Raw genomic sequence first — 24,594 nt, 5'->3', positions numbered from 1 at the left:
CACTGCAATGCGATCACGTGTTATAACGATCTCCCTGTCACGTGACACAAAGTGCTGGCGTCGCTCAGCGGGACAGGCGGCATCAAAGATCTTATAGCGGGCACAAAGCAGCATCTCTGGAGACAAGGGATGGGAATGAGAAGGATGCTGAGATGCTGCCTGTCCCGCTGAGTTACACCAGCATCTTGTGTCTATTTTCAGTGTAAAGCAGCATCTGCAGTTCCTTCCTACACATTTAGTCTGCTTCACTGTGAAATCTCAATGTGTGCCTACTACAAAGATGTCCTCCTCCTCCTCTCTCCAATGAGTTCTGCAACATCCTCTCTTGCTGCTTGCACCCCCCCCCCCCCCCCCTAGCCATCCATATCTCTGCGCTCCCTTCTCCCCTGACTCTCTAATCTAATGAAGGGTCTCAACACGAAACATCGCCTATTCCTTCTCCCTGAACGACTGTTGCGTGGCCCGTGACATACAGAGGCCGGGCTTGCCCGCGTGTGGGTCAGCGGAATATGGGCGCTCAGTCATGGACAACGAGGTGAGCCTAAGGACCTGTTTATGTGCTGTGACACTCGGGAGTAATTCCACGTTACTCTCAATAACACAGTTTGGACCCTGAATAATAATGTGGGCTCAAATAATGTTGCCTGATCTGAATAATGCATTGACCCAGAGTAATGTAATGCTGCATTATTACTCGGTCACTTCAAGGGCGGCGCAGAATAGAGTTGCTGCCTTACAGCGCCGGAGACCCGGGTTCGATCCTGACTACGGGTGCTGTCTGTACAGTTTGTACGTTCGCCCCGTGACCGCGTGGGTTTTTTCTAGGTCTTCCGCTTTCCTCCCACACTCCAAAGATGTACAGATTTGGACGTTAATTGACATTGGTGAAATTGTTAATTGTCCCAAGTGTGTCATAGTGTTAGGGTGTGGGGATCGTTGGTTGGCGTGGACTCGGTGGGCTGAAGGGCCTGTTTCCTCGCTGTATTTCTAAAAAACGAAAGATGAATAACACCAACTGGCTGGAGATCTTGCATCCATCTTCAACCTCTCACTTGGACCCCACCTACTTTAAACGTCACCCATTCCTTGTATCCAGAGATGCTGCCTGTCCTGCTGAGTTACTCGAGCATTTTGTGTCCATCTTCAGTAATGTAATCAGAATATGTAATCAGACCACCGTGTAATCAAACAACAGCATCATCAGCTATCAATTTAATCAGGCCAGAATGTAATCAAGCAACATTGTAATCAAGCAACAGTATAATCAAACCATAGCGTAATCAAACCATAATGTAATCAAACAACAATATCATAAGCTGTCAATGTAATCAGGCAGCAGTGGAATCAAGTGACAGTGCAGTCAAGTGAGGGTTCGTACAATCGGGCAGTTTAAACAAGCCTCATGATAATCAGGGGGTTTGTGTAATCAGCAGCTAGTCTAATCAGGGGGGAAGCATAAACAGGTAACAGTGTGATCCGGTGGAGTGCATACAGTAACATTATCCAGCATCAGTGGAATCACAGGCAGTGTAATCAGGTGAATTGCAATGCAATGGGAGCTCAGGATGACGTGAAGGATCAGTAGATCTGGTTGAGAGAGGAAGTATGGTTAGTTTACGGTTGGGATTGGGCTGTGAGTGAAGAATGTTATTTTGGGATTGGGCCGTGAGTGATGGGGGGGGGCTTGGTTCTGGAGTTGGGCCGTGAGGGTGGGTTTCGTCTGTGGTTGGGCTGCGGGGGAGGGAGCAAGGAAGGTTTGAATCAGCCGATTGTGGCTGCGACTCTGGCGGTCAGGGCTGGGACTGTCGGGGAACAGCAGAGGTCAGGGATGAAGTGGGGTCACAGCCTTTGAGGGAGGTCCACGTCAAAGTTTGCGGCGGAAGCATGATGCGGTCAGGTGTGGAATGCTGTTGATGGTCGACGTACAATGGATGAAACGTTGCCAGGGTGGGGTGGGGTGAGGTTGGGAGGATGAGCTGGTGTCAGGTCTGTTGGGGCAAGGTCAGCCTTCAGGATGAGATGTTGGACTAAGACATGGTTGCTGATGTAGACAGTGCCAGGATTCACAGGGACAGGACATGGCGAGGTTGTGGCTGGGGTGCAGTTGGGGATAAAGTGGAGATTGCACTCTGCCTCTCCATCCCATCCAAAATCCCATGTCCCTTGACCCCCTTCACACCCAACCCACCCCCACTGAGGAGGTGACTCCAGACACTGCAGATGCTGGAATCTGGAGCCCAAAACACCCTTCTAGAGGAACCGCTTGTGGGGGGAAACGACAGTCGGGACCTGCCTCAGTGCCTTTTCTCTGATACTGCTCCAGTTCCTCCAGTATTTCATTTTAGGCACAAGAAAGGAAATGTTTCAACAAATATCAGACAAGGGGTGCTCCCTGTTCATGCTGAATGCTATGAAATGTTAATCTAAAAAGGAGACATATTTTGCATTCTGTACCTTCCCTTTGGTCTATTGTACTCGAGTGTGAATTGATTTGCATGTATGTATCATATATCTGATCTGTTTGTATAGCATGCAAATTACAGCTTTTCATTGTACGTCGGTACACTTGACAACAATAAAAAAAAATACACGTCCTTCAGATTGCAGTACTGGCATCTCCAGCAGCAGAGGGAGCAGAAACCAGGGAGATGCTCAGACAGTGACCCAATAAACCACACCAAGGCATCAGTCTCACACGCACCACCGCCTGGCACCAGATGCCCCAAGGAGTTTTCATCATTCTCCAAAAGACCCACAAACTAAGGCCATTTTTTTGATTTCCAACGTCTGGTCCAACCCTAATGCCGTCTGTGGCCGAGGTCTCACCGGGGGGTGAGGTAACTTCTGACTCTGGTGAGATAAGATCAGGAGATATCTTCCCCGGACGTTTTGCTGCCTTCTACACTCTGAAACCACGACTCGTGGCTGATGCCAAAACAAAGGTTCGTCTTCACGTGTTCTGGCGCGAGTGGGACTCTATTGTCACACGTAACCTGGCTTCACAGATGACCGCCTGCAGTTTGGGCAACCCCTGGTTCCATTGGATTGCAAACATCTGGAACAAGAGGGTGGATGATTAGAAGTGGTTTGTTGTGTATGATCCCTTAATGACTGGCAGAAAGTCTCAGTCAAGTTTCCTCAACCTCCCCAACGTGACCAATGAAGAGCCAAGATATTTAGAATAGACTAGACTAAGTGGGACCATTCTCACACGGGAGGGCTGGTCCCCCAACGTAATATTCCACCTCTCCACCAATTCCAATATTGGTGACCAGTGGGGGGGGCTTTCTGGAGCGCTAGTATGGGTATTGTGGGCCGAAGGAACTAGTTTCCAGAGAGCTAGTATGGACATTGTGGGCGTTTCTTGGACTCACAGTTCAGTCACTCACGGCTGGTGGACTCAGTTCTCTCCATTCTGTACCTGCGCTAGCTTTATATCTATCTATACTATTACCAAAACTCTCATCTTGACCACTTCCGCTCTGCGTTGTAATTAAATTTGCACAAAAGCGCTACCCTATATCGCTAGGATTTTTTCGCCACTTTACTCACCGTTCTCCTCTGCTCCAAGCCGCCAAGATTTTGTTCCGATCGTTGAAATAATAGAAAAGCTATGAAGGTTTAAAAAATCATGAGATCAGCAGATTGGTCTTCTCGCCTGTCAGTCACCATGAAGGTAACGCCCTTTCTGGGGGCGAGGAGAATAAAGCCCCGGAGGCCGGACGCGAGTCAGTCAGCCCGGAAGCCATGAGTGACACCATGATTGCAAAAAGTCTATTTCAGTTTTAGTTACGGGGCCGAGGATGAAGTTAGTGGTGGAACAGGACTTGTAGCAGCAACAGTCTCCTGGTTCCAGTGTTTAACTGGACAACATTTACTCACTTTAGATGAAAGAGGTGGGAACACGGCAGCGCCTGGAGCTGGGAGTTCTTGTCGCCGATCGACTCGCCGCACATCCCACAATATAACTCCATGTCCTCCATACACTCGTGGAACTTGACAACATGGTCTCGGAGAAGTTGAAGGGAACCCTTGGCTCGATAAATGGCCTCGCACAAGCAGTGTGCCTTTAGCAGGAGCAGCTGGAGGGGACACAGAACGTGGACATCAGCAGCACTACGCGCGCAGACAGATATGCAGCTGGACACAAAGATGCTCACACAGGCGCTCACAGCACCTAGAGATACACACAGACACGTACAAATGCACGCAGCTACCCATGGATTCACATATGGAGACACACACACACTAAAACATACACTTGCAGTACACACACACGCCAAAAGAAAGCTATGCAAAAGCATATTTACACACACACACATACACACAATCAGGGAATTGAAAGCACACACAGGTATCAATTCACATATTGCAGACAGAGAGACAGACGTAAAGACAAACTTGCAAACAAAGATATAAAGTGTGAGACAAAGTCAAAAAGACAGGTGGTGAAGCCACTGGACCCACCTCCTCTTACACAATTTGGCCTTCCTTTCACACAAACCTCCGTCCCACAACCTATGTCATCATGTGGAACACCCAGCCTTGGTCACATTGCCCGGTCTCACTCACATCCCAGGTCCAGGCCCGTTTCCCTGGTTCAATACAATCAGTCAAACCACAAGTGAACTCTGTGTCACAACAAGGTTCACGTGGACAGGGACGCACAGACATGCCGTCGTCTCAGACGCAGTTGGCCATATCCTAAGTCACAGTCTGGGGAGCAAGCCACTGTTGCACACAGGGCTCTCATGTGGCCTGCCTCGAGAGGGCTGACGTGACACAACCCCACCATTTACACAGAGAGTGGTAAATCTGTGGAATTCTCTGCCACAGAAGGTAGTCGAGGCCAGTTCATTGGCTATATTTAAGAGGGAGTTGGATGTGGCCCTTGTGGCTAAAGGGATCAGGGGGTATGGAGAGAAGGCAGGTACAGGATACTGAGTTGGATGATCAGCCATGATCATATTGAATGGTGGTGCGGGCTCAAAGGGCCGAATGGCCTACTCCTGCACCTATTTTCTATGTTTCTACAAGGTCCCACTGCATCACTCAAAGTGGATCAGTGGACCTTTCACACTCCCGTCACCCTGGGTCAGTGATCTTTCATCCTGGGTCACAGTGATCTCTCAGCCTGGGCCACAGTGCTCCCTTGTACCTTCCAACGCGTCCACCAGGAACTATTGGACAGGAAGTTGGACAATTTTTAGTTATCAAGCAAATTAACCCACAAACCTGTACAACTTTGGAATGTGGGAGGAAACCGAAGATCTCGGAGAAAACCCACGCAGGTCACGGGGACAACGTACAAACTCCGTACAGACAGCGCCTGTAGTCTGGATTGAACCCGGGTCTCCGGCGCTGCATTTTGCTGTAAGGCAGCAACTCTGCGTCTCAGAGACTACAGCTCGGCATTCAACACAATCATCCCCTCCAAGCTCTCACAACTGTGTCCCTGGGCATCCCTCTGCAACTGGATCCTTGACTTCCTCATCAACAGACCACAATCTATACAAATTGACAGCAATACTTTCTCCTCAATAACCATCAGCGCAGGAGCACCTCAAGGTTGCGCACCGTTTCCTGCTCTACTCACTCTATACTCATGGCTGTGTAGCTGGATCAGTTCCAACTCCATCTTAAAATTCACTGTTGTTGGGCGAATTACAGATGACGATAAGTCAGAGCTTAGGAGAGAGATCGATTGACATTGCCAGGCAGTAGAGGCACTTAGATCAAAACCTCCCTGCACATGGACACGTTGTTGTCTTTTACTCCGATCCATGGTCGGTCCGCAAATTGAGCATATGGGACCTATTTTGAGTTGGCAATGGGAGCCAGTCAATTGCAGGAAGATCGAGGCCCTGCTGTTCGACAACTGGCCCAACCGATCTTCCTTCCCTTCACCATCAGGTCTGACTACCTGAAGGTGCTGGCGATCTGGTTCGCAGCAGCTGAGGAGCACCACAAGAATTGGCTGGAGTGGATAGCCAAGGTCAAGCACAAATTGGGACTGTGGAAGTAGTGCTCACTCTCAATAACTGGGAACAATTTGGTCATCAGGTGTGGTTACCTCTTGGGGTGCTATACTTGGCACAGATATGCGCTGTCCCCTGCTTCCCCTGCTTCCAGGGGTCTTCCAGTTCACCCGAGGATCAAAGATGGAGCAGATCTGACTAGTCATGATGCACGTCAGCAGATGATGAAGGCAAATATATGCTCAACATTGCCCTCACACTGATGGCCACCTTCGTGTGTGGCTGCATTAAGCTGTGCGTAGAACCAGGGTTATTACCTGTTGAGGTTCTACAACTCCCTGTTATTGCAAAGGATTTAAGATTCAAGAGACATTTATTGTCACATGCACCAATTGATACAGTGAAATTTGGGGTCACCGTACAGCCATGCGAATAATAAAGAACACAACACATGATAGACTTTAACACAAACATCCCCACACAGCGGAATCAAAGTTCCCCACTGTGAGGGAAGGCACCAGAGTTCAGCCATCCTCCCCGTTGTTGTTCACCCGTGGTCGGGGCTTCCCGAGCCCTCCGCAGTTGCTGCTACGGGCGGCCCGATGCTCAGGCCCTCTCGCCAGGATGATGGAACTCCAACGTCGGAATGGAAGAACATCCTCAGCGGCTTGGACCTCCAAATTGGCTACATCCTACCAGAGGCCGTGGCTCCCGAAGTCCACAGGCTGGGCTGGGCGGAGATTCTACACTGGCGGCCCTTGGCAAAGGGATCCCAGGACACCGCGATGTTGAAGTCAGCGCCGCCCGCGGCTGGGAGCAAACCATTCGGAGAATAGTCGCTTCCTCGCCAGGAAGTGACTGGGAAACAGTTTCCTCTTTACCCTACCCACCTCCCCCACATAAAAATACTAAGAAATACTTCAACACATACTTTTTAAACACACTAAAAATAAAAAAGATGGAAAAAACAGACAGACTGTCGGCAGAGGCTGCCATTATGCGGCACCCCTAGTGGTGCGTCACAGTCCCTAGTAGGCCCGGCACCAATGCTGCGCAATGTGTCAGTCAGCTGCACATTGCTGCACCACCTATTCTTGGTGGAAAAGCTCTTCCAAACCAACACCTTTGACCAAAAATGCATGGGGCAGTGGTCAGCACGGAACATACTGCAGGCACTCAATGTGTCAATGCTTGGCAAAATACGTCATCGCCAGAACTCACCAACAAGCAACAAGACCTTGCTTGGCTGGCAGTGAGAAGGGCCCTTCCAGTCAGAGCCTTCGTGTACCGCTGGAATCTTACTACGATGCAAGCTTCCCTCGGGACGGTCGCTAAGGAGAGGAGACGGTTGTCCACCTCTTCGCCGGGTGTGAATTTGCAAAGAGGGTCTGGAGGATGATGCATGGGACATTGTCGCGGTTCATCCCAAACAGCTGCGTACCAGAGGACTCTCTGCTTTACAGGCTGTTCCAAGAAACACATTCAGACACGGACATCAAGTGCTACTGGAAGACCATCAACCTAGTGAAAGATGCTTTTTGATCAGCCCAAAACTTGTTGGCCTTCCAACACAGTGGCTGATTCAAAATCAACTGTTACCTTATTTCCCACTTCTTCTGCCACTTCCTCTGCTTTACGCACGGCCTGTAAACTCTACAAAACAAAAAGAACACATTTGTGAATGGCAGACAATGTCAACCCAGGAGTGATTGTGACATGCCAGGCAGTGTCAAATGAGGAAAGCAGACTGGACCCTGGGAGATGGGGGTGGGGATGGCGGGGTAAGTCCCCGGGTGAGATGCAGAGGGCCGCGAGTGAGAAGCAGTGCTATTTCAGATATGACGTGTAGTTTAGCTTCAGGAGTGAGTGTAAGTCAAAGACATTGGTGTTGTGTGGAGTAAACCCTGGAGAGATGCAGTGTGTGAACTGTGACATGTAGTATAAATGACATAGGTAGATAAAAGAATAAGGACCTGCAGAGTGAATATAGGTAGTTACACAAAAGGTTAAAATGCAGGACCTTGAGGGCAGTAATCTCTGGATTATTGCCAGTGCCACATGCTTGTGAGGGGAGCAATAGCAGGATGGGGCAGATGAATGCGTGGCTCAGGAGTTGCTGCATGGGACAGGGATCCAGATTTTTGGACCATTGGGATCATTTCTGGGGCAGAGGTGACCTGCAAAGAGACGTGTTGCACCTGAACTGGTGGGGGAACCAACAATCTTGCAGGGAGGTTTGCTTGTAATACTCGTGAGGGTTTAAACTAGAATGACGGGAGTGGGAACCAGAGCTGCAGGTCAGCAAATGGAATGGCTGATGAGAAAGTGGAAGACATGGTAAGTAAGTATCAACGGAAAGACAGGCAGGGAAAGGTTTGTGAATATGAGGAGAATGAAGGGTTGAAGCGTTTACTTCAATACTCAGAGTACAGTGGGTAAAGATGATGAACTTAGAGCCTGGATCAGTGCTTAGAATTGTAATGTGATCATTACAGAAACTTGATTACAAGAGGAACTGGCAGCTCAACGTGCCTAGGTTTGGACGTTTCACACAAGATTATAGAGAGGGGTTAAAGAGTAGGAGGAGTTGCTTTACTAATCGGGGAGAATGTCACGGCAGTACTCGGAGAGGTCACACTGGTGGGAACGTCTACTGAGGCATTATGGGTTGAGCTACAAAATGGAGGGAGGAGGGCAGGGGAGGGAGAGAGAGCACTGGGGGCAGAGGGTGGGGGTAAAGCAGAGCGCCGGCGAGTGATGGTGGTGAGGGAAACTGGACACCGACAAGTTGTGGGGGAAACAGAGCGCCGGGAAGGGAGGCGAGGCAGCCAGTTTTACGTGCACACCAAGACCTCCACACAATGAGTTTGGCACCGCGAGGCCATTTGAATCACACACACATTCTCTGATGGCAACAGGTTGGGGTAAAACACATACCCTCCTCTCTGGACCCATCGAAACACTGACTCGCTGCACCCACTCGCAGCACATCCACCACCTGGGTGACTGTAACCCCAACAACTGTTGCCCATGCCCCACCCCTTCTCCAGCCTCTCCCTCTCCTGCCCCCACCCCCTTCCAACTCCCACCCCACACCTTTACCCACCCCCTCACCCACACCCACCCACCCTCCCCCTCTCTCTCACACTTTCACCCACCCCTTCACCCTCAGCCAGCTGTGTCTATGCCCTGCCTTCCAGGTGCCTCGGTTGGTGACGGACATATCATTATAACTGCAGTTGCTCTGCACACTGCCCCGGCTACTCCTCCCTCACCCTCAACGAGGGGAACTAGGGTGTACTGACCTCCTTTACTCTCTCCTACCTTGTCTCCCTCCTTCTCTAGCAGCCAACACTTGGCAATGCCCAGCAACACCTGGGCCTGACCCAGACGGTTGCCGATATCCGTCATGATGTTCAGTGAAGAGTCGTATCGCGGAATTGCTTTCTGCAAAAGAAGGCAGGGGTCACCAACACCACGAGGCTTAGTCACACTGACCGGTGTCCACACCTCGCTGAAGACCCACTGGACACTGCACATGCGTGACACTGGCGGGGGTTTATAATGTCCGGGCGACAAAAATCTGTGATTTTATAACACTACTAGTTTCAGTTTAGAGATACAGGGCGGAAACAGGCTGTTCAGCATACCGAGTACACAATAACCAGTGATCCTCGCACATTTACACTGTTCTGTACACCCTATGGGCAATTTACAATTTTACCAAGCCAATTAACCTACAAACCTGTGCGTTTTTGAAATGTGGGTGGAAACTAGAGATCCCAGGAAAAACCCACGCAGATCACGGGGGAAACGTACAAACGATGTAAAGACAGTCCCCGTAGCGTGCCAGCATCCATGCTCAATAGGCAGACTGTCTAAAGTAGGTCCCGACCCAAAATGTCACCTTTCTATTGTCTATTTGTAGTCAGGGGATATGGCGAGAAGGCAGGAACGGGGTACTGAATGTGGATGATCAGCCATGAACACAGTGAATGGCAGTGCTGGCTCGAAGGGCCAAATGGCATATTCCTGCATCTATTGTCTATCCATTTTCTCCAGAAATGCTGCCTGACCCCTTGAGTTACTCGAGCACTTTGTGTCTATCTTTGGTATAAATCAGCATCTGCAGTTCTTTGTTTCTTTACTCAATACCCTGACTAATGGCCAATGTACTGAAAGCCTTCTTGAGCACCCTATATACCTGTGACTGCATTTCCCAGGAACTGCGTACCTGCATTCCGAGACCCATCTGCTCTACAACACTCCCCAAGACTCTACCATTTACTGGGAAGGTCCTGTCCTGGTTTGAAGAGGAATGAGGGTCAACGAAAGGGTGTGGAAGAGGGGGCGCTAAGATTTTAGTTTAGTTTAGTGATACAGCATGGAAACAGGCCCTTCGGCCCACCATGTCTGTGCCAACCAATTATCACCCGTAAACAAGTTATATTCTATGCACTTGGGACAACTTACAGAAGCCAGTTAACTGCAAACCTGCACGTCATTGGAATGTGGTGGGAAACCAAGCGCACAGAGGAAACCCACATGGTCACAGGAAGAACGTACTGGCTGCCAGTTACAGGCAGGAAAAGATACAATTAAGTATAGGCTACAATGCTAACAGGAGAAGCCTGGTGTGAGTTACACCATCGAGTGTTTGTGGTCATTTTAATGCTACACTGCAATATGGGCAGAGGAAGGTTTGCTGTTAGTTCTGTTACAGACCTATAACTAACTAAATAATACACCCTGTTCTCCAGTCTGTGAGCCTCAGTGCACCTAATGCAGTGCCTCAGGTTCATGCTGTCCAGAACTCCCAGATCTGTGAGGTGTAAACTTGATGGTGGGACATCAATGGTTCATTCAGAGCCCCAGTTTGACCAGCACCACAGGGGAGCGGGGAGGGGACAGGCGCGTCCTTACCTCGACGTTGGAGCTCTGACGATGGATGTCCGCAAAACACATCAGGCAGAGGGCCTGCAGGGGGCGGTCTCGGTGCTGCAGGGCGATCTTCATCGACTCCTGAGGAAGAGAAACATCCCTGACCCAAACAGCAATGAGCCCAGCACCAAATCCTCAGACAAACCATTAGTCACAGGCCTCCAGTCCGAAAAGCAACCATCCACCATCACCCTCTGCCTCCTTTCATAAAGCCAACTTTCTATCCAGTCAGCAATCTCTCCTTGGATCCAGTGGGATCTAACCTTCCAGAGTGGCCTACCATGTGGAACCTTATCAAATGCCTCACTGAAATCCAAATATACATCTGCAGCACTGCCCTTATTAAACATGTTGCTCACATCGTCAAAAAACTAAATCAGCTTTTCCACTAGATCTTCCACGTACAAAGTTGTGCTGACTATCCCTAATAAACCCTTGTCCCTCACCCACACCATCCCCATCCCAAGTACTTTCTTTCCCTTGCCACCACAGGAGATGCAAGCAAGAATGTCCTTCCTCAAATTAGGGGACCAAAACTTCACATAATACTCCAGGTATGGTCTATCTAGGGCCCTATACAACTGCAGAAGGACCTCTTTGCTCCTATATTCAACTCCTCGTGTTATAAAGGCCAACATGCCATTTGCTTTCTTCACTGCCTGCTGTACCTGCATGCTTACTTTCATTGACTGGTGAACAAGGATGCCCAGATCCCATTGTACTTCCTCTTTTCCCAACTTGACACAATTTAGATAGTAATCTGCCTTCCTGTTTTTGCTACCAAAGTGGATAACCTCACATTTATCCACATTAAACTGCATCTGCCCACTCACCCAACCTGTCCAAGTCACCCTGCATTCTCATAGCATCCTCCTCACAGTTCACTCTGCCACCCAGCTTTGTGTCATCTGCAAATTTGCTAATGCTACTTTGAATCCCTTCATCTAAATCATTGATGTATATTGTGAATAGCTGTGGTCCCAGCACCGAGCCTTGTGGTACCCCACTAGTCACTGCCTGCCATTCTGAAAGGGACCCGTTAATCCCTGCTCTTTATTTCCTGTCTGCCAACCAATTCTCTATCCATGCCAGCACTCTACCCCAAATACTATGTGTCCTTATTTAGCCCACTAATCTCCTATGTATCAAATGCTTTTTGAAAGTCCAGGTACACTACATCCACTGGCTCTCCCTTGCCCATTTTCCTAGTTACATCCTCAAAAAATTCTAGAAGATTAGTCAAGCACGATTTCCCCTTCGTAAATCCATGCTGACTCGGACCGATCCTGTTACTGCTATCCAAATGTGCCGCTATTTCATCTTTTATAATTGACTCCAGCATCTTCTCCACCACCAATGTCAGGCTAACTGATCTATAATTCCGTTTTCTCCCGCCTTTCTTAAAAAGTGGGATAACATTAGCTACCCTCCAAAGCACAGGAACTGATCCTGAATCTATAGAACATTGGAAAATTATCACCAATGCGTCTGCGATTTCTAGAGCCACTTCCTTAAGTACCCTGGGATGCAGACCATTAGGCCCTGGGGATTTATCAGCATTCAGTCACATCAGTCTACCCAGCACCATTTCCTGCCTAATGTAGATTTCCTTCAGTTCCTCCGTCACCCTCTGGCAACTAGTATAGCAGGAAGATTGTTTGTGTCCTCCTCAGTGAAGACGGATCCAAAGTACCTGTTCAACTCATCTACCATTTCCTTGTTCCCCATAATAAATTCACCTTTTTCACTTCAAGGGTCCAACTTTGGTCTTAACTATTTTTTTCCTCTTCACATACGTATAGAAGCTTTTACTATCCTCCTTTATATTCTTGGCTAGCTTACCTTCGTATCTCATTTTTTCTCCCCGTATTGCCTTTTTAGTTATCTTCTGTTGCTCTTTAAACATTACCCAATACTCTTGCTTCCCACTTATCTTTGCTACGTTGTACTTCTTCTCTTTTATTTTTATAATGTCCCTGACGTCCCTGGTCAGCCACGGTCGCCCCTTACTCCCCTTGGAATCTTTCTTCTTCATTTGAATGAACTGATCCTGCACCTTCTGTATTATTCCCAGAATTACCTGCCATTGTTGTTCCACTGTCATCCCTGCTAGGGTATCTTTCCAGTCACGCTCCATAGTCTCCTTTATTCAACTGTATCACTGACACCTACGATTTACCCTTCTCCCTCTCCAATTGTAGATTAAACTTGACCATATTATGGTCACTACCTCCTAATGGCTCCTTAACCTCAAATTCCTTTATCAAATCCGGTTCATTACACAACACTAAATCCAGAATTGCCTTCTCCCTGGTAGGCTCCAATACAAGCTGCTCTAAGAACCCATCATGGAGGCACTCCACAAACCCCCTTTCTTGGGGTCCAGTACCAACCTGATTTTCCCAGTCTACCTGCATGTTGAAATCTCCCATAACAACCGTAGCATTACCTTTACTACATGCCAATTTTAACTCCTGATTCAACTTGCACCCTATATCCAGGCCACTGTTTGGGGGCCTGTAGATGTCCCATTAGGGTCTTTTTACCCTTACAATTCCTTTTTTCTATCCATACTGACTCCACATCTCCTGTTTCAATGTCACCCCTTGCAAGGGACTGAATTTAATTCCTCACCAACAGAGCTACCCCACCCCCTCTGCCCACCTGTCTGCCTCCATCCAGGGTCACCAGCAGTCCTTCCAGCTGAGACAGAGATTCACATGCACCTCCTCTAACCTCATCTACTGCAGCCGGTGTTCCCAATGTGGCCTCCCGTATATTGACAAGACCAAACATAGACTCAGCGACCATTCCGTGGAACACTTATACTTGGTCCGTCAAGACCTACTGGATCTCCTGGGTTGCTAACTATTTTAACTCTGCTTCCCATTCCCGTAATGACATTTCTGTCCCAGGTCTTCTTCATTGCCAGAGTGAAGCCACACGCAAACTGGAGAAACAGCACCTCATGTTCTGCTTGGGTAGCAAAAGGTTTGAACATTGAATTCTCCAATTTTAGGTAACCTCTAACAGCTCCCACCTTACCCTTTCTCCCCTCCCCCAGACCCCCAATGTCTCCCTCTCCCCTGAACACACCTATTTATTCCCTCCCCCACTCTGCCTACATTCCTTCTTCTGGCTTCTCAATTTGTAAGTCTTCAATTCGTCTGTCTCATACCTCCTGTAATCTCTGGTCTTTGTTTAAACCATTTGTCTTTCATTCACCCCCCCCCCCCCCTCCCCCCAACATGTGGCCACCTGTTATCTACCATGCTTTGTCCTGCCTCTCGTCTCTCCCAGCTTTGCTTTCCCCCCTACAATCAGGCAGAAATGCCCCGACCCAAAAAGGCACCTATCCATATTCTGCATAGATATTGCCTGATCCGTTCAGTTAATAGAGCACTTTGTGTACTTCTGTGTAAACCAGCATCTGCAGTTCTTTGTTTCTACAGTTTTAAAGTTGTACCAAATGCCCCATGCTCCTTTGAAGGGAAGTATTCTCTATGTCTTCTTCACCACCCCATTTACTTGCACTCAGAATTCTCAGAGCTTTCTCACTTGTACACCAAACTCCCTATCTTCCTCAATACTTTAGATCCCACCAGTCAAAGAGTATCAGGATTACATTTCATCTGCCATTGCTCTGGCCATCTTACCAACTGATCATCATCATCCTGTCAACCCAAGTCTCTCCTCCTCACCACCGCCAACACAACCAATTAGTGTATCATCTTCAAAATTACTCATCTTTCCTCCTACATTCACGACCTGATTGTTAATGAATATAACAAACATTAATGTTCCTATTGATGCTCTCTGTGGCACATCACTGGTCACAGGCTTCCAATCGCAAAACCTACCCTTCAAACTCTGCTTCTTATTACCAAACCAGTTTAGTGATACAGCGCCGAAACAGGCCCTTCGGCCCACCGGGTCTGCAGCGACCAGCGATCCCCGCATATTAACACTATCCTAGGGACAAATTTTACATTTACCAATTGTTACAATTTACAAACCTGTACGTCTTTGGAGTGTTCTGGATCTAATTTGCCAACTTGCCTCAGATTCTCTGGGCTTTAAGCTTTTGAACCAGTGTCCCAAGTGAAATTTTGTCAATAGCCCCCTGGTCCATGTAGACAATGTTATCTGCAGGCCTTTCGCCAGGTTAATGATCCGCCCGCCATGGGGACACCGCCCGACCAAACACCTGCTGTACCCCCACCCTGGCCCCTCTCTCCCTCCATCCCGCCCCTCCACTCTCTCCCTCCATCCATCCATCCCCCATCTCTCACCTCAACTTTCCCCACACCACCCCGGGCCCCTCTCTCCCTCCACTATCCCCGCCCAGGGCCGTCCACTGACCTCGCAGCAGTCCATGGCATCGTTCAAGCGGCAGAGTTTGCGGTAGGCCGTCGCCATGTGATACTGGCTCATGGCCTTGTACTTGAGGCTCCAGCCCTTGCCGTAGTCGGTGACCAGCTCGGCCGCCTTGCAGGGGAAGAAGAGCGCCTTCTCGTAGTCCTTCAGCTGTATGTAGAAGCCGCCCAGGCTGCAGCACACTCGGCACTCGAGCATCTTGTCGTCGTTGCTGTGGGCGTAGCGCAGCGCCTTCTCGAAGCACTCCAGGGCCTTCTGGAAGGCGCTGAGGCCCAGGTAGGCGTTGCCCATGCTGAGGCATACCTGCCCGTTGAGCCGCAGCCCAGCCGAGCCGCCCTGGGTGCCCAGACACGTCTTGCAGTAGGCGATGGTCTTGGCGAACTGGCACAGCTTCTCGTTGCTGCGGGCCAGGTTGAGGTAGGACTCGGTCAGGGCGTCGGGGTCGCCCATCTGCCGCGCCACTTCGGTCTGTCCCAGGGCCAGTCGCATCATGTCCTGGTACTGGCCCATCTCAGAGTGCGCTGTGATCAGGCAGCCCAGCGCCCGGAACCGGCCCGGAGCCTCCCTGCTCTTCAGCAGCACCTGGTTCCATGTCAGCAGCGCCTTGGTCGTCTCGTTGGAGCGGTAGAGGCGAAGGCCCTTCTCGATCTGTTGCTTGGTCTGGTCCTGGCCCATCGTCAGGCCGGGGGGACCGGGCCGCGGTGAGGGAATGGGCCGAGGGGGGGGGTTGAGGAGTCTCGGGGTCGGTTGGAATAAGTGGGTTGGGCGGTGGCGATGTGGAGACAGGGGGGCCGCGGTGGAGAGGGTTCGGTGGGAATGAGTGGGTGGGGACCGGGCCGTGGAGGGAGCGGGTACTGGGGAGGGGAGCGGGTACCGGGGAGGGGAGTGGAGACCGGGCCGTGGAGGGAGCGGGGCGGGGAGGACGGGCCGCGGGGAGGGGAGTGGGGACCGGGCCGCGGAGAGGCTACACTCTGCTGTGGAGCGAAGCACGGCTCGTTGCAGCGGTAGCCGGCGTCTGAACAGCAGGGTCGGCGCGGCTGGAACTCGTTAACCCCGGGGGGCGGAGGCTGGGGGCGGCCGCAGCTGTCGGTGTCCGTCGGCGAGCTGAGGGCTGCAGCCACGGCTGTCAGTCTGCAGTAGCCGCGGGAGGTGGAGGTCAGAGCTGCTGCAGCAGAGGGAGGTGGTGGTGAAGACAGACAAGACGGTGCCGTTTAAGAGGCTTTTATCCCTGTCCACGCTGTCGCAGTTACAAACGTGCTCCACTCCTGACAACTCTTGGTAACTTAATTTTTGTTTCGCAAGTTGGATATCATCGGTTGACATGAACGGCTGTGAAAAGAAGACAAGCGACTGCCGACCTGCCTCGCCGACTTGCGGCTCTGAAGGGTCGCGACCTGAAAAATCGCCTGTCTATTCCCTCCACGGATGCTACCTGACCCTCTGTATTCTCCACGCCTTCGTGATTTGCTCAAGATTGCAACAGCAGTACCTTGCGGCTCCCAGCTCTGCTCGGCTTGAGCCAGTCCCAGTTGTTGTGACTCGGTGGCTGGGGAAAGAAGGGACATGGCGATGACCTCTCCTCACCTGGTTCATGTCCGCAGCAACTGGCGTTCTCCCAGGCAAATATACCCACCCCATCCCATAAAACACAATCTGCAACCCCACAGCAGCCGGCAAATCCAGCCCCAGAGCAGCTCAAACAACTAATTCCCCCCCAAAATAGATCCGAGGCCTCGCAGCATATTTTTTCCCTCCAAAAATAAACTTTATTGGTAATAAAAGATATACAAAACAAAAATCGTGCAAAAACTGTTCATACATTTGTGGCTGTACGTTCAATGTTGATAGACGCAGTATTCGCACCTATCTTTATACAAAACATCCTTGCTACCCATAAAGCTCCCTAGGCTGATAGATGATAGGATGATCCACTCTGGAATGGGCCAGTTGGCAACATTACCCGAAGGACATCTCGCTGTGCTGGGAGACCAACAAGTTTCAGACAGACCAAGGAGTGCCTTTCACCGAGTTGACAGTTTTCCAACTGCATTTGATGTCCATCTCCAAGGATGTCCCTGGCAAATCAGTCATCTGTTACCCAACTGCTTGGGAAGAACCGTGACAAGAAACCTTGCATCCTTCTCCACACCCTCTTCGCACATATACGCTATGTAAGGAGGGCAACTATCTTCTCCCCACAGCGGCTGGCTCAAGTGCAGTGTAAGATTCTGACACTTCATCACTGGTGTTCGGAGCTTGCGTTCGGGAGCCGCAGGGCACGAAAGTGGAGTGGTGGTCGCGAGAGGTGAGGGACGATTGTGTTGGTGGGTCGATGTATCCGTGGAGTGGGTCGCAGAAGGCCTCGCAGCAGTCTGGGGCTCAATTAGATCAGGCATCGTTCCCAGTCCGCTGATCGGACGTGACCTGGAGCAGCACACAGAATGGAGCAGCTGTGGAGGTCACCATAACATTGCCTGGCTAGGTTGACCCCTGCAACTCTGACTCAGCGATGCCACAAGACAACTGGCCTTTATGGCCAAGTCAAGACTACATTTTTAGCAACTTTGGACATGAGTTTGCCAGAAACATAACGACTCTTGTGTAACGACATAACGACAGAGTGTAATCTCCTATTCTTATACTCAACTAGGATAGTGCCTACGTATGGTAAGTTTTTACTGGATTCTACCACCAGCCAGGTAAAGTTTCGGTGCTTGTTGGTTAGTTCCAGTGATGAGACCTTTTGCCATATAATCTGGTGAAGGAACTACCCCAGTTTATCAAGTCCTGATTCTCCAGGATGTTCCGTGCTGACCACTGCCCAATGGACTTGTGGTCAAAGGTGTTGGTTTGGAATAACCTTTCCACAAAGAACAGATGGTACAACAATGTCCATCTGACTGGCACATGGTGAGGCATCATTGGCAGACCCTTTGCAACACTGGGATTAGGTGGAACCTCCACAGATAATGACAAACTCTACGCACAGTCCAACGCAGCGACACCTGGCGGAGTGGGGAGTCGACGGGAACAACCTAGGGAGAGGCACCGAGAGCAACCTGGGGAGGAGGGGTGGCGCTGAGAGCAAAGAGGGGCTCAGTAGGAGGCCGCCAAGAGCAAAGAGGGACCCAGTAGGGGGCCACTAAGAGAAAAGAGGGACCTGGCGGTGAATCGCTGAGAACAAAGAGGGACCCAGTGGGGGCCGCCTAGGATAAAGAGAGACCTGGCGAGGGATCGCCGAGAAGAAAAGGGACCCAACAGCCAGGCCTGGATCGCTGCTGAGAAGATAGACTGTACTATGAACTTTTGAAACTTTATCTGTGCCAGAAATGTGGCAACTCTTTATGTACTACCTAGGTGAAGTCTGCTGTATGATTTTACTGTATTGTATGTAAAAACAAAGAATTTCACTGTACCTAGGTACATGTAATAAAAGATAATTATTGTACATGATCTATATCCCACAATTCCTTACACTTCCATGTGCCTATCTAAAAGCCTCTTAAATGCCACTTTCGTATCTGCCTCCACCACCACCGCTGGCAATGTATTCCAAGACCCTACCATGGTGTAAAAAACGTTCCTTGCACATCTATCTATCTAAACGTTTCATGTTTGTGCCCACGATGGGTCTCTGTGTCACTGGTTAATTTCTATCTTCTTCCAGACGCTAGGCCACAGCCTTCCCATTTTCACACATCCTGCTCACATTTTCTCCGTGGTGGCAATAAACATCTTCCCGTCGCATTTCCAAAGTTATTCGCGAGTAAAGCTTTAAAAATGGCAACTTTAACTAGATTTTTACTGTTAAAATCCTTCCTCCCAGCTTCCAACACACATCGATACAAAGTTGCAAGACAGGAACACTGAATTTCACCTCAATGGGATATTTCAACAGGAGGGGGAGCGCCAATTGGTATTGCAATTGGAACTGCTGCAGCAGGCGAGGGAGGTGCAATTAGAATTTTTCTTTAAAGTCCACCGCTGAGGGACGCAGGGAAATGCTGAAATCTTACATTCGGGAATGGCTTCAGTTGGGGGAAACGGGTGAGTGGTGGAATCTTGCGTTGAGGGAACCACACCGTTGGGGGAGCACTGCACTTGGTCTCGTCTCTATTAAACTTTCCCCTTCTCACCTTACAACTATGCCCGTGGATATTTCCATCCTGGGAAAAAGGTTCTGTCTACCCTATGCCTCATAATTTTATATACTGCTGTCAAGTCTTCCGTCAGCCTCAGACCATCCGACAAAAACAATCCAAGTCTATCCCACCTCTCCCTGTAGCTGAAACCCTCTAATCCAGAAAGCATTCTGGTAATCCTCCTTTGTACCCTCCAAAGCCTCCATATCTTTCAGTGTAACTCTGATCGTGCATCATTACTGTGTTTAAATCTTTGAGCTCTCTTTCAAACTTCTTTGGGGCAGTGCCTCAAGAGTTCATTGATGACTCTTGAGTTGATAAATACTATACGAGCAATCCCCACCCCCTGGGAATGAATGAAAACACACACTGACTGATGCATGTTTATTGGCATCTCCCGTAGGCAAGAAAGGAGGCAAGTGACAGATTCATCTCAAACTGTTTAATAGTAAATGCTAAACAAGGTACCACAGTTTCATATAAAATGTCTGCAAATCTGTGTGTGCAGTTAAAACAGTTTAGTACCTAGTCAAGACAAAAATAGTAAGAAAAATCTGAAGCAAATACCAGCTTTATTCAAACTCGCAACACTTTGCCATACCTCTACACAGTTTGCTCCAAAACAACTTACAAGTGGTTCTCTTCCATGTTTTATAATTAACTCATAATTTGTCTCAAGGTTACATCACACAGAAAAAAAATTCACACAAGATAATGACACTTTTGGAAAAAAAAAGCTTTTTCTTTGTAATGAGAGCAAAATTGCATTTTACTTTAGTAGAGAGGTTTGGTCATTGTGGCAAACTTTTAGAAATCAATATCATTCACATTTGTTAATCATTTTATAATCCTCGTATAAAAGGCAAAGTTGTACAAAACCTACAGAGTTAAATACAATCAGTTTGTACCAAAAAAAGCCCACAGGATTCTTAGATGTTTGTTAACTTACAAAGCAGCAAGGGTTTGGAAAAACAGTCACTCAAATATCTGTTTTCAATGTTTACATTATCAAAAAGATAACAAGATGGCAATTAAATATTCGTTAAGCATTTTCCACAGGATTCTGGCACGGGTGGTGTGCTAAGGACCACCGAGTGCTCGTGAAGAAGCTGGAGGGTTGGCAATCGCGCTACAGAAGGAACACAATCACACTGTGCTTGAGGGCGAGGCAGCATCAACACGTCAACCCCTGCCAGGGTACATCACCCAGAGTGTCCTCCCAACTGCATCCTCAGTCAGTGGCAGTCATAGACGACCTTGGGATGAGGTGCATGCTGTCTGGGTTTGTCTGGGGTAGGGCTCGGCTGGAACGGAGGTGCAAAGCTGAGGTGCTTTTGGAAACTGGTTCACGGGCAGTATCCCAATAGATTGCCCACCCAAGCCATCTAGATCCGGCCAATCCCAATCTCTCAACTAGTAAGAAATGGCAGACTAGTTGATCTGTGCACTCCACTCTGAACAATAAATCAGCTTGTAACTCAAGAAAGGAAGTGGCGGGGGTGAGGAAAGAAGTTGCCAAAAATGTTGATTTCATAATTTGCTAGGCTTAGCCATTCTCACTGTGTACGGGATTCTCAGATGGGCGAGCACTGATAACCAGCTTCAGTCGCTGCTCGTGCTGTTGGTGTGGGCGTGGTTGAGAGCCTTTTTTGTGAGTGTGGGAGCAAGAGTGTGTTACAAAGGCTGCACTGCTGCAGTGTGCAATTCTACTACACAGAGTGGGTCAAAGGATGAAGCAAAATGACTAATGTCAGCAGAAAACAATCTTCTGCCAAACCCAGACAGAAGGAGAAGGGTGGATGTAGGGAGAGGATACAATTTGAGGGGTTTGGGAATTAGATTGTATTTGAGAATTGGGTAAGGGGGTGATGTACAGGGTGAAGATTCAATAGATAGGACTGTAGGATGAGGTGCAGGGCCGGATTGGGTTTGGACTGGGATTGAAGGTGTAGGGGAAACAATAGAGGCAAATCTGGGTTGTGGGGGAGAGGAGTGAGTGGCCCTGAGGATTGGGATTGGGGATATGTGCTGTATTGTGTTTCACGGAGGTGGAGGCTGCGCATGAGGATCGAGTGGGGAGGCAGAAGCAGGGGTTAACAATTTCACTGCCTCATATAATTTAGTAAAAATTAACGGTAGCCATAGTGGAAACCCCCCAGTTGTCATGTGTCCAATGATCAACTCAGCCCTTGCAGAAAATGTCCCTCAAAACCACTTCCAAAAATGACACTTGGATTACATTAAACACTTTGTAGAAAGTCCTAACTCCCCAGAACCCTCAAAACCAAACAATCTGTAAACAAAAACACTGCACACGTCCCAGCAGGGCTACTGGGAGCCATATCAACACCAGGGTCAAAGCAGGTGGAGGTGGAGTTCAACAGGATGTCACCTGGTTTGCGCACGATATTTGCCACGAGACAGTTCAAAAATATACTTTATTTAAACCTCCAACTCAATTGTATTTTTTTCCTTTATCAAACAGCAAATTCGAGGTCAGGAAGACAGAAAAGCTGTACAAAGTGTAAAAGGCTGTAACATGCAAATAACACTTGGCACTAAATCAATTTAACAAGTCACATCACATCTTGCTGAGGGTTGAGCATAGATACAATACATGCAAGGTATAATAGGACCAAACTTGACAACATTAAACTAAAGACTTCCTTTTCATTTCTTCAAACCTTTGCTTCAGACACTTACTGCTAATGTTAGAAAACCAAAGTGCCAAAAAGTAAACCCCAAGGGAAGTGGGCGACACTTTGTAAAAGCTATTCAAGTACTTCTTTACTGATGACACTCCAGTATACTGAGGGAGAGGGAGGGGGACAGGACATGGAGGAAAGGGGGAAGGTAGGAGGGGGCGGGGAAGGAGGGTACAGATATGGAGGGGGCAGTGGAAAAGGGATGGGTGGGAGAATGGAGTGACTGGGAAGAGAATAGTGGGTAGAAGATGAAGGGGTGGGGGGTAAAGAGGATGGGAGGGATGGATGTAAGGGGTGAGACAGGGGCAGACTAGAAAGGTAAGGGAGTGGGGAATGGCACGGTGTGGCTGGGAAGGAAGGGGAGGTGGAAAAAGCAGGATTGGGTGAGGGTTGCAACAAAAAAAGGGAGAAGCTGTCACCCTTCCTTCTTCTGGAGTAGAAAGCATTCCAGCCTCATCATCTTTAAGAATGAAATGTGATAAACACTTCATACTTCCCTAACACACGACACACTTTTAAAGAAAAAAAATAAAACAGGAGCACACACAGGTAATTTTCTGTTTGTTTGCTGATTGGATGATCGAGATACAAAGCCCTCTGCTAGTGCCAGAAAAGCTGCTTTGCGAAAAGGAGTAGAAAGTGTCAAAATGCTGCAATTTAGTTAAGAAATTCTAGAAAAATAGACTCTCAAAATGTTAAACGCAGCTTGTGTAAGCTTGCTTAAAGTGGTCTGCCCCAGCAGCTCTGAAGGGTGTGTGTGTTGGGGGGTGGAGGGCAGGGGTGTAGGGTTTGGGCAGAGCAAGGAGGGGGTTGGCAAAGAGAGGAGAAACAAAAGATTTCTGAAATACATCAAATTTAATGTCAAAACAAGGTCAAAGTCAGTAGAGGTCAAGCATCAGAGAAGCTCAGAGACAACGAGGGACGATGAACTTTGACGTCACAGCAACATGCTAGGCAGACGATGAACAAACGGGCACGAAGATATCTAGGAGAAAACAAAACCAGAAAGGGAGAAGGACCAAGTTACACAAAGCTATAAAAAAAAGGAAGAAATAAATTGAAACAAAAACTAAAAAACGAAACAATGATACAGTGCATGAGATCAATGCATAATTTGAACAATGGGACAGGGAACAGCACATGCTAAACACTGCAACAGATGTAATTCACACAGGTACAAGAGAGACACCAGACAATCCTTAGCCACCCGTAGGGGCCAGGGAGTGGGAAGGGAGAAGAGGGAGGAACAGGGGCCCTCATCCTGGGTCTTTTCATCTGCAACTTGCATCTACCTTATCGCCAACTGGCTGCAAGACAAAAAATCCTTTAAAAGGGAGACACAACTGGGCAATATGGGCACAGATATACAGGAGGGATATCCACCGAGATTTATAGGTTAGATCATGTTTTACTTGGTAAAAAATTGCCATGCCACAATTGCAGAATTAAGACCAACCTGGTTCACACAAAAAGCTGAGCAGCCACTCAACTAGAACACCACTAACCACTTCAATAACTTAAATGTCTGACAGATAAATCATCAGATAAGACTCATCTTGGGGAAAGATTAGCATTTCTATAGCATCTTCCATCACCTCTGATCTCCCTGAACTTCTACAATACTGTTTAAAGTGCAGACTCTGTTATAATAATGGAAACGTAGTAGCCAACTTGAGTATAACAAGCTCCCACATATGGCAAATGACGATGACCAAATCATTAGTTTTAACGACTTTAGTTGAGGGAAAATATTGCCCATGGCACTGGGAAAAATCCCTCTAATCCTCTTCAGAATAGTGCCTTGGAATTTTTCTGAGAGAACAAACTGGGCCTCAATTTGAAATCCTATTTGAAACACAATAGCTCCCGAGGAGCAGTGCTCACCACATCCTGTCCTCCCATAGTGACGTGTTTCCTCTGTACTGTCCCTCCCACAATGCAAAACTCTCTCAGTGCTCTCCCTCCTGGGGTGCGGCTCTCCCTTAGTATTGCCTTTCTGACATTGATGTGCTCATTCTGTACAGCCCCTCTCTCTCTCTCCCCGTTCCTTGGGTACTGCCCCTATGAGATGCACGGCTCCATCCAAGTCTGCAGTGATGACTTAGTGTTCCTCCACTCCACCCTGATACAGCAGTGCTCCATGAACACTGCGCAACCCACCAAGATAGCTCAGCCCTCCCTCGTATTGCTGGCTCAATACATCCTGGTGCAGGACTCCTTCAGCATTGAAGAGAATCGGCTTGGGTCTAAATTGGATTAAGGGGGTTGTCTAATAGCAGCCATTCCCCTCAAATTGTTCCGTTGTGAGCTGGGATTCGTATCAGGGGATGAGGGAAGTCTTTGGTCACAAATGGAGCCCACTGCTGCAATTCGTCTCATCTAAAACTGAGTGGGAAGAGGAGCTGTTCACAGGCACCTAGAGTGCAGTACAATTGGGCGGGGGGGGGGGGG

The 24,594-nt window shown here is 48.7% G+C and overlaps 2 protein-coding genes across 11 annotated transcripts in view; both read right to left on the bottom strand.

Annotated features, from left to right (window-relative positions):
* Positions 1 to 1,179: 1,179 nt before the first annotated feature.
* rapsn (receptor associated protein of the synapse) lies at positions 1,180 to 16,871 on the bottom strand. 2 transcript variants are annotated; one of them, XM_033038400.1, is made up of 6 exons: positions 15,282 to 16,871; positions 10,902 to 11,000; positions 9,303 to 9,425; positions 7,578 to 7,631; positions 3,883 to 4,082; positions 1,180 to 3,055 (listed from the first exon to the last, which is right to left on the bottom strand). In XM_033038400.1, exons 1-6 carry the CDS (start codon positions 15,969 to 15,971, stop codon positions 2,983 to 2,985), a joined length of 1,239 nt encoding a protein of 412 aa, XP_032894291.1. In that variant the 5' UTR covers positions 15,972 to 16,871; the 3' UTR covers positions 1,180 to 2,982. The 2 variants fall into 2 exon arrangements, with proteins under 2 accessions (XP_032894291.1, XP_032894292.1); XM_033038401.1 differs by lacking the exon at positions 9,303 to 9,425 and having other exon boundaries at positions 15,282 to 16,155.
* A 2,994-nt stretch (positions 16,872 to 19,865) lies between these two features.
* celf1 (CUGBP Elav-like family member 1) overlaps positions 19,866 to 24,594 on the bottom strand; it is a 63,920-nt gene continuing 59,191 nt past the window's right edge. For all 9 annotated transcript variants that reach the window (XM_033038391.1, XM_033038398.1, XM_033038393.1 and 6 more), the window contains one exon: positions 19,866 to 23,128. The gene's annotated coding sequence lies outside the window, so the exon portion shown is untranslated. The remainder of the gene's footprint in view (positions 23,129 to 24,594) is intronic.

The sequence above is a fragment of the Amblyraja radiata genome, chromosome 20 (assembly GCF_010909765.2).
Source record: "Amblyraja radiata isolate CabotCenter1 chromosome 20, sAmbRad1.1.pri, whole genome shotgun sequence".
Classification (NCBI taxonomy): Eukaryota; Metazoa; Chordata; class Chondrichthyes; order Rajiformes; family Rajidae; genus Amblyraja; species Amblyraja radiata.
The sequence above is the reverse complement of the archived record's forward strand: the minus strand, read 5'-3'. Positions and strand labels throughout refer to the sequence as shown.

Coding starts and splice junctions, on each gene's coding strand:
- rapsn (XM_033038400.1), bottom strand. CDS start 15,971: ATGGGCCAGGACCAGACCAAGCAACAGATCGAGAAGGGCCTTCGCCTC. Junction 9,426..10,901: donor GTCAGAGCTCCAACGTCGAG/GTAAGGACGCGC, acceptor CTTCTTTTGCAG/AAAGCAATTCCGCGATACGA. Junction 7,632..9,302: donor TAGAGAAGGAGGGAGACAAG/GTAGGAGAGAGT, acceptor TTTGTTTTGTAG/AGTTTACAGGCCGTGCGTAA.